This window comes from Seriola dumerili, unplaced genomic scaffold (assembly GCF_002260705.1).
Source record: "Seriola dumerili isolate Sdu_G_001 unplaced genomic scaffold, Sdu_1.0 BDQW01000290.1, whole genome shotgun sequence".
NCBI classification, from domain to species: Eukaryota; Metazoa; Chordata; class Actinopteri; order Carangiformes; family Carangidae; genus Seriola; species Seriola dumerili.
The window spans coordinates 1603591-1619856 of NW_019174545.1; the positions used below are offsets into that span (position 1 = coordinate 1603591).

At 39.8% G+C, this 16266-nt stretch overlaps 1 protein-coding gene across 1 annotated transcript in view; it reads left to right on the forward strand.

Annotated features, from left to right (window-relative positions):
* agtpbp1 (ATP/GTP binding protein 1) overlaps positions 1-15987 on the forward strand; it is a 30503-nt gene extending 14516 nt beyond the window's left edge. Inside the window, exons 13-26 of the mRNA XM_022757628.1 lie at positions 1206-1322; positions 1618-2393; positions 2735-2818; positions 2996-3085; positions 3343-3491; positions 3607-3694; positions 4361-4505; positions 5076-5226; positions 5998-6178; positions 6390-6519; positions 7185-7316; positions 7957-8133; positions 9937-10088; positions 13557-15987. Of these exons, the coding sequence (XP_022613349.1) occupies positions 1206-1322; positions 1618-2393; positions 2735-2818; positions 2996-3085; positions 3343-3491; positions 3607-3694; positions 4361-4505; positions 5076-5226; positions 5998-6178; positions 6390-6519; positions 7185-7316; positions 7957-8133; positions 9937-10088; positions 13557-13734 (2550 nt within the window). The 3' untranslated portion in view covers positions 13735-15987. The remainder of the gene's footprint in view (positions 1-1205; positions 1323-1617; positions 2394-2734; positions 2819-2995; positions 3086-3342; positions 3492-3606; positions 3695-4360; positions 4506-5075; positions 5227-5997; positions 6179-6389; positions 6520-7184; positions 7317-7956; positions 8134-9936; positions 10089-13556) is intronic.
* Positions 15988-16266: the final 279 nt, after the last annotated feature.

The window sequence follows — 16266 nt, forward strand, 5'->3', positions numbered from 1 at the left end:
AGTGATGATAATGAGGAGACGGAAGCAGACACAGAGAACGATACTGAGAACGAAGAGGATGAGAAAGATCATTGCACTGCGGTAATACTCACATACACACACCATATTTCACATGACAGCATTATTTGTTACACTTACTGTTCAAAATGTTCTTTCCTCTGTATGATAGTGGTGTTATAGAGACAGCGCAGAGTGTAGGCCAAACATTGCAACATTTTTGTGATTAAACTTCACAAAGGGTTGTGATGTATAATGTAATTGGCCCTAATTGGCAAGATGACTTTAAATCATAAATAGGTCATTTGATTAAAATCCCTGCAGTTTTGTGAATTACTTAACACTTAATATTCCAATTACATGACTTACTTTCATTATATAATATTGAATCTCTACAGATTGTGTCATTTGGGGACAGAATTTCTCAAAGATGTGTCAAAGTTTTGCCAAATACACTCATATCACTATTAGTGCTCTCACACATGCACTGCAACCCTGAATTTATTTAGACATTACCCTGAGGAGCTGTATGTGAGAACGCAAATGTCTGAATCTGTTGGACTGGCCATTAAACGGACTTTACCCTGCCAGCTCCCCAGTATAAAGTCTGTGTAATGTCCGATTGAGCCAGTGTGTGAATAGAGCAGGTCATTGTCCGGAGAATTCACAGCAAGCCAGTGGGCGTGTTGATGATGTTTCCATTCTGCCTCCTGCACACTCTACCCAGGCGCTAGCCCTTGCCTAAAACAAACAGAGTATTTCTAGTAAGTGAGAATGCATCAGGTGGACAATATCCTGTTGTGTGCTGCATGTGTGAAAGGGCAACAAATCAGTTTGTATCAGTTCATAGAGAAAAGGGCTTATGTCAAACATATCAACCATGTGTGATATGTATTTCTGTTTTTTTCATTTTAATCAAAGAGGGACTTTGACCTTTGGGAAATGTTCAAGTAATACAACCCACCCACCCAGAGTAAACACAAAATATCGGATCACAGATGTTGATTTCAAATTATACATCAAAATAATTGGATTTTGGTGTCTTTGGACAAAATTCACAACTTTTATATTTTCTTATCCACTGTCATTATTTTGTTACTTGTTTCCTCCATCTCAAAATCATAAGAGAGAAGCAGACTTGAGCAATGGGCCGAATACACCTGCATAACGCATTTAGTCATGTTCTCCCTTTGTGTCCTGTTAATCAGAATGATGACATAGAAACCGACCTAAACAAGCTACATCCCAAAAAGAGCCCTGGCCGTCCATATGAGGAGTTAAGAGTCTATGAGAGATTCTTCCTGGAGCTATCTGAAGACTTTCAGGTCAGTGTTTTCTGGACATGGTGACAAAATTTAACTGCAAAAGATTTACCAGGACATAGATTTAAACAAAGATTAAGGCAGTATATTGGCACAAGACACCGATCAGACACAACATGAAAACTGGTAACTGGTTTTCATGTTGTGACTGATTGGTTTAGTTTAAGTTGTGTTGGTATAGTTTTAACATGTAACATGTACTAAAAATGAATTATTATAAGACATCCTGTGTATTTGTGCAACTTGGTCATTCAGAAAAAAAAACAGTTGAAGACTTCAGTATATCTTGTTCCTACAGGGGTATAACTTTGAATGCTCAAAGACTGCCTCTACCACATCTTCATCATCATCCTTCTCCTCATCATCAGCCTCAAGCCGATCCACTCGGCCAATTGTAGTGCCCACAGCTCAATCCCTGTCCCCAAAGCACGTCCCCACACAGAGTTCTCAGGAGGACTGCAACCCTACCAAAGAACAACACAGTCAGCCATCTCCCTCTGCTCCCGCGCCTTCTCCCCCGGCTCCTCTAACACCTCTCGAACTGGACACTATCCAACTCACCAAGGACCAAGACAAAAAAAAAGAGGCCCACATTCCTTCCCCTGATGGACATGCAACCTTGTCCTCCAGGCCTCCATCTCAAGGGCAGAGGATAGAACAAGAACTAGCACATGTGTTGGAGTGTGTCTCTCTAGAAGAGGCGGGGGCTCTGAATGCAGGTGAAGAAATACTGGGAGTCAAACAAGAAGGATCTCCAGTCAATGCCACAAGACACATACAGTCTCCTTTGCTCTTTGGAGGTATCACGACACGTCGCGTGGGAGGAGGGGGCAGTAACTGGGGTTCAGATTGTGGTTCAGAGGGTGCTGAGGATGAAGGAGGGGAAGGAGCAGTTCTGGAGGTGCCAGACACAGCACTGCTCCTCTCTCTGCATGACCCTGACCTGTATGTGGAGATGGTGAAGGGAACACACTCCGTACCCCAGTATGCTGAAGTGGCTTACCCAGACTACTTTGGCCATGTAGCCCCAACATTTAGGGAATCCCTTCTGGAGAGAGTTTATGGTGTGCAGAGGTGAGATATTTTCATTAAATTGGTGGTTAGCAAAAATCATTTAGTATAAAAACTAAGGTAAATATCCAAAACCATTCCATTAAAGGGAGTAGAATAAATTAACTGAAGTGTGCTGTAGTGTGTCTATGCCAGAAAATGTGAACATTTGTCTTCAGATTTGTGCAAATCTTTTATATTTAGAATATTCTTCTCTAAGTCTTTGACATACACTGAAACTTCAATTGTGGGGCTCCAGACAGATGTATGAGACTGATGTGAGGTACAGTTTATACATTTAACTTTGCTGTGAATGTCTTTCCATTGCGTTAAGCATGAGTTTGCTTGTGGGTCTAACTCTGCAGGTCTAAGATATTCCAGGACATTGAGAGGTTGATTCATCCTAATGATATCCTGGATAAAGTAGTTTACGACCTGGACATTCCTAGGTGAGTTCCTGTTACTGAGTCTGCTAACCCAAGCATAAATGGAGCTACAGTTTATTGTTTTTCTGGTAATGTTGAGAGCTGTGACATTCACAAAGCAGATTAACTCAATTCATCATCTATATTTTGAGAAGGGTAATGACTTCTCAGGAGTGTCATTTGTTCCTCATCATGTTCCAGTTGTCCCGTGATTGAAGATGATGGCGAATCCCTGAAGTTCAACTCTCAGTTTGAGTCTGGCAACCTCAGGAAGGCAATTCAAGTTAGGAAGTAAGTGTTTACTGTCACATCAGCTACAGGGGAAGGAGTAGGAGTTCCACAGTTGGATGTACAGTGTTAATTAGAGTTACCTTTTATCACATTAATAACATTTAAAGCTGTGGTCAACTTTTACTATAATTAATCCCCTCTTTATCTCAATTTTACACAAATGAGATTAAAAACAAAATATGGGGTATATGAGTGTTTTTTTGTGGTTGATAATGTCTGGGTTCACATTTACAGTTTATGTTGTGCTATTTCTCCAGATATGAGTATGACCTTGTGCTGAATTCAGACATCAACAGTAATCACTACCACCAGTGGTTCTACTTTGAGGTGAGCGGTATGCGTGTTGGCACTACCTACCGCTTCAACATCATCAACTGTGAGAAGTCAAACAGCCAGTTCAACTACGGTAAGATGCACAACACCACCTAGATAAAAACAAAGTTCTCCATCTGACCCACACAAGATATGTATGTTTTTATAAATGTGTGTGTGTGTGTGTGTGTGTGTGTGTGTGTGTGTAGGGATGCAGGTGCTGATGTACTCTGTGCAGGAGGCGATCAGTGGCAGACCTCGCTGGGTCAGAACAGGAACAGACATCTGTTACTACAAGTAGGTACACTCAAAATACAGTGTACCTGGAAAAATATATTGAAGAGAAAGAAAAAAACTAGTGTTATGGTTACATGGGGCAAGATCACAGTTTTCATGCATTTCTACAAACCAATTTTTCCCAACTACGCGTATTATATAGTATTAGTCTTGTATCTTTTTACATTTAACATAGCTATAAAGCACTCTCTCAACTTCTTTGTCTCTTGCTACACTGACAAAATGATTATGTGGTAGTATTAATGTACTTAGTACTGCAACATTTTCAAAAAGGATCCTATGGAAGAGAAGGGTGACATCCTTTCTGCACACACCCCTTTACCATATGATGTTACGTACACTCAGTGGTCATTTTATTTGATGTACCTGTACAATCTAATGAAATTCAGTCCAACTTCTACCATAAACTCTACTTGTGTGATGTCTGTAATGTCATAGTGGTGTTTGTATTTCCTATTTAAATACATTACGAGGGCAGAATATTAGAAACACCTCTCAATATGATACAGTCGAGACCCCAGTGTCACCAAAATCAGAACATTAACACTAACTTGGAAGAATTTATGGCTGAGCTGACTGAACGCATACTACAGGTGTACTTAATACCGTGTAATTGTTGCTATGTTGTGCAACATTTACTCATAAAATGCTCCTCCTTCTCCACAGGAATCATTTTGCAAGGAGCACCATTGCAGCTGGTGGGCAGAAAGGAAAGTCCTATTATACGCTGACCTTCAGCACAAGCTTCAGCCATAAGGATGATGTCTGCTACTTTGCCTATCATTACCCTTATACATACTCCACTCTTAAGGTAGTATAGCAATACCACTGTTTTTTTAACATTCGCAGTTAGTGGTCTTCATATCCCTGACCATTAAAAAAAAAAATTACCCCACCTCTTGACCCTATTGTTTAGTACTAATGTTTTTTTACTACTTTAGTACTTATGTTATTTTGCCCTGAAACAGAATGTTGAATTGATGTTTCGGTTTTGCTTGTGCTCATACAGTAAATATTTCTCTTTCTCTGCTGTTCCCGGTGTGATCCCTAATGCTGTTTTGTTTTCATTTTTTATCATTTATATGTCTTCAGATAACTACTGTGCTCACAATCTACTGTATACTCATTGTGTCTGTAGTTATGATATTATAATTACATTTTGTCTGCTTTTATCTAGAGTGACTATGCAGAACTATGTACCGTATAATACAAACGCATGACAGAGAAGCCCGATCTGAATCACTTAATCACAAGTTGTCTAATAAACAGCCAGAGTAACAATACAACAGTAAAATGTTCACAACTCCAAGAGGGATGGGGTTTAAATGGTAAGTAAGAAGTTCAAAAATTAATTAGTTTTTTTCTGTCATTTTATCCTCAGATGCACCTGTGCAAACTGGAGGCTTTGAGGACCCCTCAGATCTACCTGAGGCAGGATGTCCTGTGTGAAACCCTGGGGGGAAATAGCTGCCCCCTTCTAACCATCACTGCCATGCCGGATTCCAACTCCAATGATCACATCTGTCAATTTAGTAAGTAACTTGGTGCAGATCTGTGTATATGTGTCTTTTTATTGCAGGATATATTGCATATATCCTGGAAAAACTGGAAAACCAATGTAGCTTCACCAATCACCATGCAGCTCTGTGGAACCAGCCTGACTGGTCAACAAGGGAACAATCTTGTCTGTTTTCAAATGTAAACTGAAATCTGGACAATAGCACAAATGATTGACTGTGCTAACTGCTTAAAATCTGTTATGAACTGTTATTGTTTGTTACCCAGGACTCCATGGAAAGCAGAAATGATATTAAATGGATTATTCTGGGTAAATAAAATAAATTTAAATTGAGTCCCAAATAATTACAGAAAAATTGGCCAAAATGTCTGAGGAAACACTATCAAGATCACAGTATGCCAACTGACAGGGGTGGACAAAAATATTTTTGCTGTATGTCTTGACGCTTGTAGTCATTGGTAATTGGCCACAATATCTAAACATTTAATAGCTGGTGAGAAAAACCTCTAATTTCGTTATTTGTAAATTGAACTCATAACAAATAATTAGTCATTGTCCTTTCTTACTAATGCTTGTAAGAACATTGGGTTGTACATTACTACATGAGAACACCCCTGGGGTATCAGGGCATATCATTATTGCCAGGTTTGCAGTCCACTTTAGTTCATTGATGTTGTTTTCATCTGTGAAAAACTTTAAATTAAAAGAATCTTTTTCTTTTTTTCTCATCCCATCTTCCTCTGTTTGTGTTTGTGCTGCGCTCTCCCGCTTTCTCCCTGTTCAGGGAACCGTCCATTGATCTTCCTGTCAGCCAGAGTGCACCCTGGAGAGACCAACGCCAGCTGGGTAATGAAGGGCACGCTGGAGTTCCTGATGGGCACCAGCCCGCTGGCAGCCAGCCTGAGAGAGGCCTACATCTTCAAGATAGTCCCCATGCTCAACCCTGATGGAGTTGTAAATGGAAAGTGAGTGAAAATATTCAAGTGATAGAAATGGATTCACACACATTTGCAGCACACTGAGGACACATCTGCTTAACCTGGGCCTGTGCAGCGGTTGCAGCTTTATGAATATTAACACACACAAAATCTTTTCTCAAAGGATTCTTTAGCTGTTGCTCTGATCTCGTCCACTCTGTATCCCTTCTCCTCTTCTGCCATCTCCTTTCTGCTCTAGTCATCGTTGTTCTCTGAGTGGCGAGGATTTGAATCGCCAGTGGCAGAGCCCCAATCCTGAGCTCCACCCCACCATCTACCACACTAAGAGCCTGCTGCAGTACCTTGCACACATACAAAGGGCACCACTGGTATGACCTCTAATTAACTAGACTTAGATTACTCTGGGGCATTTAGCACTTTGCTGCATCATCTTTCAGCGGTTGAGTATACAGAATATTTTCTAACTTGTTGTTAATGGTGGTGTTATTTCTCCTGTTCAGCCGCACATTCTGTTTGGCTGCATGTCCACTAAGTTTCACATCAGTAAATCACCACATTAGCTTTAAGACATTAATGCAGCTACCATAAACAACTGCCTTTGCTGGCCTCTGTGCTACACTGTGTGTCAGCAAGTTAGATATAATGGGATAGTTCTCTTGGGGAGATTTGTTTACAATGCAAAGGGTGATGACTTAAAGGAATGAAGCAGGATGAGGCTGCTGTTCTTTGTCTTCAAATGGACCTGAGATTTACTCATAGAAAATATCTACCAGTCATCTTTACAGAATGTTAATGCATAAAAATCGATATGAGTTATTGTAGCTGTCCCTCCAGTCCTTACTCTCCCCTTGCTTTGTTTGTTTTATATATTTATCATTTTAAGCTATTATTTTAACCACTTGACTAAACTAGTTTGGAAAAGGACAGACAGCAAATTTTGGTTACCAGGATCTTAGTGAAAAAATGTGCAATATACATTAAATCCTAAACTCAGTGTTTTCTATGTCTGCTTCCTTTGTGTTTATGTGTGCAGGTGTTTTGCGATTACCATGGTCATTCCAGAAAGAAGAATGTGTTTATGTACGGCTGCAGCGTGAAAGAGACAGTCTGGCAGTCAAATATCAGTGCTACATCCAGTGACCTACAGGAGGACCTTGGATACAGGGTGAGTGCGTGCATTCACATGCACATACTTTTTGTCCTTAGAAACCGACAGTAATTGTATTTTACTTGCTTTCTATTCTCAAACATCTGCACATATGTAAATATATTCTGTTTTGAAGGACCTGCTCCGTGTTTATCTTGTGTTATGATACCTAAGTTATTGGCTTTTTTACACTGCCGCTAATACATGTTACAACACCAGCTCTTATCTGACAAACATGCTCAATTTTGTTGTACTTTTAGTAATTCACCTTGAATTTTACTCTACAGTTGGGAAGGACTTTTTCCTTGGTCAGGTCAAGATCAGTTTGTCGTTCCTCTCTGCATTTGAGAATGCAAAAAATATATTTTTCACTGAGCAGAATGATAATAAAGAAGCCAGTTCAATAGAGAGTTTCCGAGTGGATATGCAGCTGCGGGCTACAAGCCCACAGCAAACATTTTGGATTGCAGCAGTCAATACTGATTCTCTCCCAAGCAACTGCTCTGTACATAAGCCAGTCTTTGTTGGACACAGTTATTTGTCCCTACTATAAATTGTACTTCATCATCTGCCCCCCGGTGCACTAACACATACACACACACTCACACACTCACACACCTACACAAAAACACTCAGACTTGTGTCATTTGTTTTTCAGGCGCTTCCTAAGATCCTCTCTCAGATCGCCCCAGCCTTCAGCATGGGGAGCTGTAGTTTTGTTGTGGAGCGCTCCAAAGAGTCAACCGCCCGCGTTGTTGTATGGAGAGAGATAGGAGTACAGCGCAGCTACACTATGGAGAGCACGCTCTGTGGTTGTGACCAGGGCAAATACAAGGTAAGGGTGTATTTGTTTATATGATATGGACAAATAGAAGGCTTGCTCAGTGTAATGAAGTTCAATACAATAAACCTGGAACCAAATACTAGAGTTGCTTCTTCTTAATTTATTCTTAAATTAACTTGGAATATTATTTGTGTCAAGGAAGAATTTATTATTTTCTTAGACTCAGAAAGTATTCAGACCCCTTCAGTGTGATCCAGTATCTCTGGAGCTCAGCTAGAGTGACCATCACGTTCTTGGTCACCTCTTGTACCAAGGCCCTTCTCCTTTGATTTCTCAGTTTGGCTGAGCAGCCAGATCTCAGAAGAGTCCTGGTTGTGCCAAATTTCTTTCATTTAAGAATTATGGAGGCCACTGTGCTCTTGGGAACCTTCAATGCAGAAGATTTTTTTTTTGTAATTTCCCCAATCTGTGCCTCAACACAATCCTGTCTCTGAGCTCTGCAGGCAGTTCCTTCCGCCTCATGGCTTGGTTTTTGCTCTGATATGCATTGTCACTTTTAAGACCTCATATATATAGGCAGGTGTGTGCCTTTCCAGATCATGTGCAATGAGCTGAATTTAACACAGGTGGACTCCAATCAAGGTGTAGAAACGTCTCAAAGATGATCAAGAGAAATGGGAGGCACCTGAGCTTAAGTTCGTGTCATGTGATGAATGCCAATGGGATATTTTAGTTTTTCAAATTTCTAAAATTCTGTTTTTGCTTTGTCATTATTGAGTGTAGATGAATGAGGGGAAAATTATTATTATTATTATTATTATTATTGTTTTGATTGAAGCATAAAGCTGCAACATAACAAAAAAATTGAATAGTTTCTGAGTGCAGTTATAGTATTTAAAGGTGACAAATTAGCCAGAGCCATTTTCCTTTTTGTCAAAATCTTAACATTAAGTAGATGATTAATTAGTGGACTCATGTGTATGATCTCTCCCATACCTCCCTCTCTAAGTGAGAGGGAGGTGCCCCATAAATCTCCAAGAGTCCAGCAGGTGGAGCTGCAGTCCTTTCTGATCCTGCTCTTTGCTTTGTCTCTGTCCTTTCTCCTCTTTTCCTTTAACCTCTTCACCTCTCTTTCTTCTCTCTCTCTCTGTCTTTCCATCCCAGTAGATTTCCTTCCGACTGAACTCTGCTAATGTCAACATCTAACATATCCCACGGCAGTCTTCAGATGCCATTTTGGCTTCAATTTGCACCCCCACTGGTTTTTGTGAAAGTATTTGTCCAGATGTGAAGGAACTACTGTGTTCTGAACTGTGGCTGCATATCTTTGTGGCCAGGCCAAGTTTAGACGTTCCTAGCTTTGCTCTGGGAAAAAAAAACATGAAAGTTTGTGTGTGTGTGTGTGTGTGTTTGTGTGTGTGTGTGTGTGTGTGTGTCCTTGCATGGGCGTTCAGTTACTTGTATGATTGAACAGTGCTGTGTAGACTTTGTTAGGGTTGCAGGTATGAGTGCATATGCGTTTGAATGTGTGCCTCTTGCAACTGAGATATATTATCACGTTTCCACCTGAAAAGTTTCCTCAGCATTGAAAATTGGGGCGTTTGAAGATGGACAGCGGCTCCATCCCCAGGCTCCAGAGCAGCTATAAAAAAAAAACAAAAACACAGCAAGCATTTTAAAGTGCACCTCTGTTAGAGTTTTGAAAAAATTTTTTGGATTTAGCTGTATATTGGAAAGTTGAATGTACAGTACGCGCAGGTTGGTGTGATTGTGATGTTTTTGTGTGAGAGAGTTTCTTCTGGTGAATACACAGTATTTTAAAATCTTTGATGTGTGTGTGCATCTTCTCTTTAGGGTATTCAGATCGGCACCAGAGAGCTGGAGGAGATGGGAGCTCAGTTCTGTGTGGCCCTGCTGAGGCTGAAGAGGCTGACGGGGCTCCGCAACCACCAACACCTGCTGGATTTGGAGAGCGACATCATTGGGACACAGTGTAAAGTTGCTAGGTTAGTAACATGGAACATGCTGTAAGGTCACAGACAGACCACAACACACAGTTCATGCACTGTCATGCTGGTGTAAGACTATTCTGCGTGTTGCTTTAAAGGTTCCAAACACAGCTCACAAACAAACCATTCACAGTTGAGGAATTAAGTCTGTGATTTCATAGAAACAGGAAGGCAGGCTAAAACTGCAGATGTCAAATTTTTTTTTTTCTCAGCATTGTAACTGCAGTGTTGTTATCCTCATGCAACCTTCCCGAGATATCTGAGATTTTAAAACGTGTGCTCTGTTGCCAAAATTCTACCTGATAAACAGTAAAATGGTTACAGACTTGTTTTCTTTTTTATCTGTACAAAACACCCTCATTACTGCCAGACACATCCCCCCTTGGCACTGATACTCAACGGTGTGACTGTCACTCCAGCTCTCCTCTGAAGCACTATTCGAGAAACAAATGAAGGCCTGCATTTATGCAGGGCTGCTATGAGCATCATTGAAATTCTATCAATGATTATGTGTGATGAATATAATGAAAACTCGGGAGTGAGAGGGGAATGGGTGTGAATAATTGTCAGCAGTGTCATTATTTCTCTAAGACAGAGAGTAAAGCAGCCACATTTTTATTTGATGAAATAGTTTTCACCTACACTGTGAGGTTTTTAAGACAGCCAGCAGTCAATGGCATAGGATGGCACTGTGTGGATTAAGCACACATGAAAGATGCAAGCACAATAGCAGCAATAGATTTACTGTACATACAAGTAGTGCCAGTACACTGCTTTCCTACACAGTTGCTTGTGGTTTGAACATGGTAACACAAAGTAAGAAATAAATATGTTAATGTGATCAGTGTCAGAGCATGTTCTCATCCACATAAGTACCATTACATTCAAGGGATGGCAGCATTGAATGTGTTCATAGTTCATCTGTAAGACAAGCACTAATCTCATTAGTCAAACCAGTCGAATGCATTACATTATATCTTCACACTGTTTATATCTCTTGTCACATCATGTTTGCAGTGATTCATTAGAGCTATCGTCTTGATTATTGTCTTAGAGTTTGCAAGTTAATGCTCTGATCTCTCTGCTTTCTCTGTATTGTTGTTCAAATCGTAAAAAAAGCTCTTACAAAAACCAAAATTATCTTCATTTTTATGTTCTCATTTTTGTGGTCATACGGACCACAGTTCTGTAAGTTTAAAAATGATAATAAAAATTGCAAAATAAGCCAACTATTTTCCTTCAAATTAGTGCTGAAAAGATTGGTCTATTTAATCATTCCTCAGAAAATAAATCAACTTTGGTGTCAATGTTGGTATTTATCAAGAAAAATACCAAACATCCTCTGGTTTCAGCCTCTCCAGTGTGAGGATTTGCTTCTCTGTTTTATATGACTCTAAACTGAATATTTTTGGGTGTTAAACTGTTGTTTGGATAAGCTAAGGTATTTGAAGAGAGGGTTGTGGGAAATTGCCATGGACCTCCCCACTCTTCTGACAGTTTATAGGCTGAACAATTACGCAAGAAATTGATAAAATAGTCAATAGATTATTTAATACAGTAATTAGTCATTACTTGAAGCCTTATGTCAAATAGATGTTTGTATGTATATGTTAGCTTGTAGTGAGGGCCCAAAATAGAACATAATGGTTAAAAGATAAATGAAAAGCATCATTCAAATTGGAATACAGACTCATTCAAAATTGGTAGTTGCACTTAAGTTTTTTGAGTCATCATCCCACACAGCTTTATACCGTATCTAATCACCTCTATTTGAAATTCCCTGCTCAGAAATATGAGGTCCGCAAAGATTAGATTGTACTTCAGTTCAACACCACAAATACATTATGAAACTTGGCAAAACCCAAGCCATGACCACCAAGGTTATCTTAATTTCCTTTTTATTTTAAAGCGTCAGCATTCTCTTCTCCAAAGATTTGTTAAAGCAGCTCATTTGGAAGAATGGCTTCATGCTCAAAACCACTTAATGCTCACGTCTCTTTCTCTTTGTGTCTGCCAGTCTCTCTCTCTTACTAACCTGCTCTACTCTCATATTGATATATTCATTCATCATTTATGTGTCTGATCATTAAGGGACTCCAAAAGTGTTCTGGTGCTTGTGTGTGTGTTTGTGTGAGTGTCCTTTGGGATTGGTTGCTCTCATCCCGAGTTTACTGTTTTATGCGTGGGGCTTGGTATGGTACCACTTACCGTTTAATAGGTCATCACAGCAATGATATCGTGGCCATTGGGAGGCGTCTGCAAATAACTGGACGTCTCGGAGTGTGTAAAAGGGCGGATACGGGCATGGGTGTGTTTTTGTGTGTGTGTGTGTGTAAAGAAGATGGAAAGAGATGTTATATGTAAGGATTTGAAAATGCAGAGGTTTTGATGTGCATAAACTGATCAGTGTATTAAGATGGACTGTATAGGGAGATGTCTGCAGTCGGTGGATTCTGAAATTGTAACCCAAAGTCAGGAGAGATTGGGTTTGGTATTTCTATAATGGCCTGTAATGGTTGAGTCACAACTCTCATTATTTATTTGGACAACATGCTGTCCACCCCCATCATTGCGCGCGCGCGCGCGCACACACACACACACACACACACACGCACATTTACTGTACATATACTGACGCTCAATTTCTCTCTCTGCCTCTCTCACTCTCCCTTGCACTCACACACTGGTAAACTTGGTGGGAGATCATTGTCTGAGCCCCCTGATCGACTGTCTCCCTGGGATCACATTTCAGACCATTAACACCATTAAAAACCCACTAAAGCCACTAAAACCTCAAAGAACCAGCAACCATTTAACCATTAAGACCCACAGGAAAAAAAACAGCCTCACCAGTCAGAGCACACAAGCTCCGTTTGTTAGCAGTCTCTGTATTGTTATGATTTTAAAATATATTTTAGTATGTATAATGTGGTTGATTTAGTATCTGTTGTCGGGAGTTTTTTTTTTTAACTTTTATTTAGTTGTTATTTAGAGCTGAAACAATTATTCAGATAGTCCATCAACAGAAAATAAAACTGCAACAATTCTGGTTATTCATAAATTGTAAATAAGATAAATAAAGTCATTTATCCAGCAAATATATCTTTGCTTTCAGCTTATCAAAAGGTCTATCAGACAAAACAAGAAAGTTGGCTTTTGATAAACTAATGAATTCATTGATTAATCTTAAATAATCGATGGACTAATCACTACTCAGCAATTAAAATAATTGCTAATATGTTATACAGTATGTATAAATGAAGATGTGTATTTCTATAGAAATACTTTATCATTTATTATGTTGTATCTCAAAATAACACATGCAGAAATAGGTTTAGTAAATTAAAATATTCATAGGCATCATCTTGCTTCTCTAAAGTTTTGAAAAGCTGACATGATGTAGATGCAGACTTTTCCTTGTGACAGACTTACAGCAGCATTTTATTTTATTTTGTCATCCAGCAGCTGCCCCACTACCTATGTGATGGAGGAGGACGAGCCGTCCTTTCTGGAAGCGATAGACTACAGCGCTGAGAGCAACGATGAGGACCCTGAGCCTGAAAACGAACATAGCAGCGAAGTCCTCAAGAATCCTGATCACATCGATCATCTGTCGGACTCCGAGACGAATCACAGGGACTAATGCTGAGGTGTTCATCTCCTCTATAACTGGCAGTTGAACTTATAACCAGCCAATGCTTGGATCATTAGCTGATCAGTAATACAAAAAATAAAAACACAGGTTAAATATCCAGTACCCACACTGGTGAATAAGTAGCATAGAGTTACACCTGACCGTATTATAGAGACACTTTATGATGGTATGTAGGCTGCATTAGCACCATTCAGGTGCTCTTTTCCCAGATGGATTGATTTTGTTTGCCCACTGAAGGCGACCGTGTTACTCTTGAAGGTGCAACTCCACCTGCCTTTCCTTTCAAATAGGCTGATAAAAGCCCTCAGTAAGATTTCAATGAATGTTTTCACCTTTCTCCGTCACACTATAACCTTCATGAACTGTAACCCTTGACCTCAGACACCGTATAGCCTCTGAGATTCACATATAGCTAGCCAGAGCAGCAAACAGCAGGCACCGCCGATCCTTAACTTGAACCCTTGTCCACTCGCTCATTTTTCACAGCCGATCTTACACTGACGCTACCTGATAGGCTGTGGTAGTGTAATAGAGCCAGTGGCCTCTGTAGATACTGTTTTTGAAACCCCTCTTACCTGTGACACTGTTTGATCAAACTGGATCTCCCACTGACCAGCTCCAGAGATCCAACCAACCTGCCTTTGTATTTCCTTTCCGTCTTTTTAGCAGTCTAATCCTGCACTTTAACTTTTTACTCCTTTTGTTGGTCTGGGCCTTTCTTTGTTTCCTTCCTTCCTTCTTTCTTTCTTTCTCGATTCTTTCTGTCTTCCTTCCTTTGCTCTTTCTTCCCTACCTTGCTTCTTTCCTGACAAGCCAAGGTATTGGTGTCTAAAGGGGATGCAGGGATAACCAAACAGCTCTTTATCTTAGCTTAGCTGCTGGTTAAACCTACTCACATGTGACTACACTTGAGTTATGACCTCACTCCCTCTCTGTAACCCATCCCTCTTCGGTCACAGTGCACATGGTCCAATAACCCACGTGCTGTTTGCCTTGCTTCATCCAAAACTGAAACTATTTACATCACTCAAATGTAGAATGTTCACGTCTTTATTAAGACAAACCTTGTTCAATACATGATAAGCGGATATAAACTCACACCACAAACTAACTAACACAGGTTTGGTTTGAGTTCCTTGGTCATGCACAGCATTGAAGTATTAGGATGGAGTATAGAATATCCACATGCACTGTAGGTGTTTTCATTATTTGTAATAATGAACAGTATTATAATGTTAGACAAAGCAGTGATAAACAAGACGCATGAGCTGCAGAGAGCAGAAAACCCTTTTGCACTTTGGATGAACACTATACACGCAAAACTAGGACAGAAACAAACGGAATGAGGATAAAAACATCATTTTACAACATGTCACAGTCTGCGAACCTCAACTTCAGTCACCTCGTTAGTTTTTAAGTTCTCAGAGCCCAGCCTAAAGCTGATGGTAACGTTGCTGTGATGTTTTAGAAATTATACTGGAATTGTGTTTTATTTGAATCCTTTCCTCCACTCTGTGTGTACATTTTGTGAATTTGCCTAGATGAGACCCATGCATAAAAACAGATGGTGCTTTGTATTGAGAGTGTAAAGTAGTTTTTTGGATTTTTTTTCTTTTTTTGTTCAAGGAGATGAGTTTCTGTTGCAATTGTACAGCTAGCGCATGGCTATTTTCTGTTGTTTTTACTTTGTAATTTATTAAGTATTGTTTCTGGGATGCAACCTGTATTGTATATGAGGCATTTCAAGTGTGAGTGTAAGTGTGTGTGTGCAGGAGTTTTAAGTTATTCCATTATTCAGCTAATGCTCTTACTGTGTGTTTTCTTCTTTCAATTTGATTATCCCCTCTCACTCTCCCTCACTCTCTCCAATCATTTTCTCTCTCTCTTCTTCCCTCTAAACCTCTTTCATTCCTCTTTTTCTTCCTTTTTCTCAGCTCTGCTTCCTTTACAAATTTTACTCTTAAACATCCTTCAAACCCAGGGATTTCATTGCTCTGGGTGTGCGTATGTGTGTGTGAGTGTGTGTAAAGGATATATGATGTGTAATGTGTGTGAAATAATGTTGGAACCATATGAGAATCTGTGTTTGTCTGTAGCACTTTATGTCGACACAGTGCTGGGCTACTCTTATTTTATGTTTGTTTGGAGTTAAAAAAAAATGGAAATAGCGACTCATTTTAAGTTGATTGTAACGCAGAAAAATTAAAGCTAAGAGTGAAGACATGGGAAATAAAATGTGAATGTGGTAAACTGTCTCCGCAACATGTTTCTTTTAAGTCTCAACTGAATGAATATTAACATTTGTCACACAGCCTTTGTCCTCATGAAGACCTTTCTCCAAAATGTGGTTAAGTAACTGTGACTGCTCCTTATTGAGTTATGGGGAGAGGTGCTGTGATTGTCAGACCAAAACAAAGACGGGGGTAAAAATGCCTGTCCTGGAACCCGGATCTTCTTCCATGAGGAACTTTGCCCTTCACCTTCATTTTTATCCCCAGATATTAGTTTAGATAATTACAT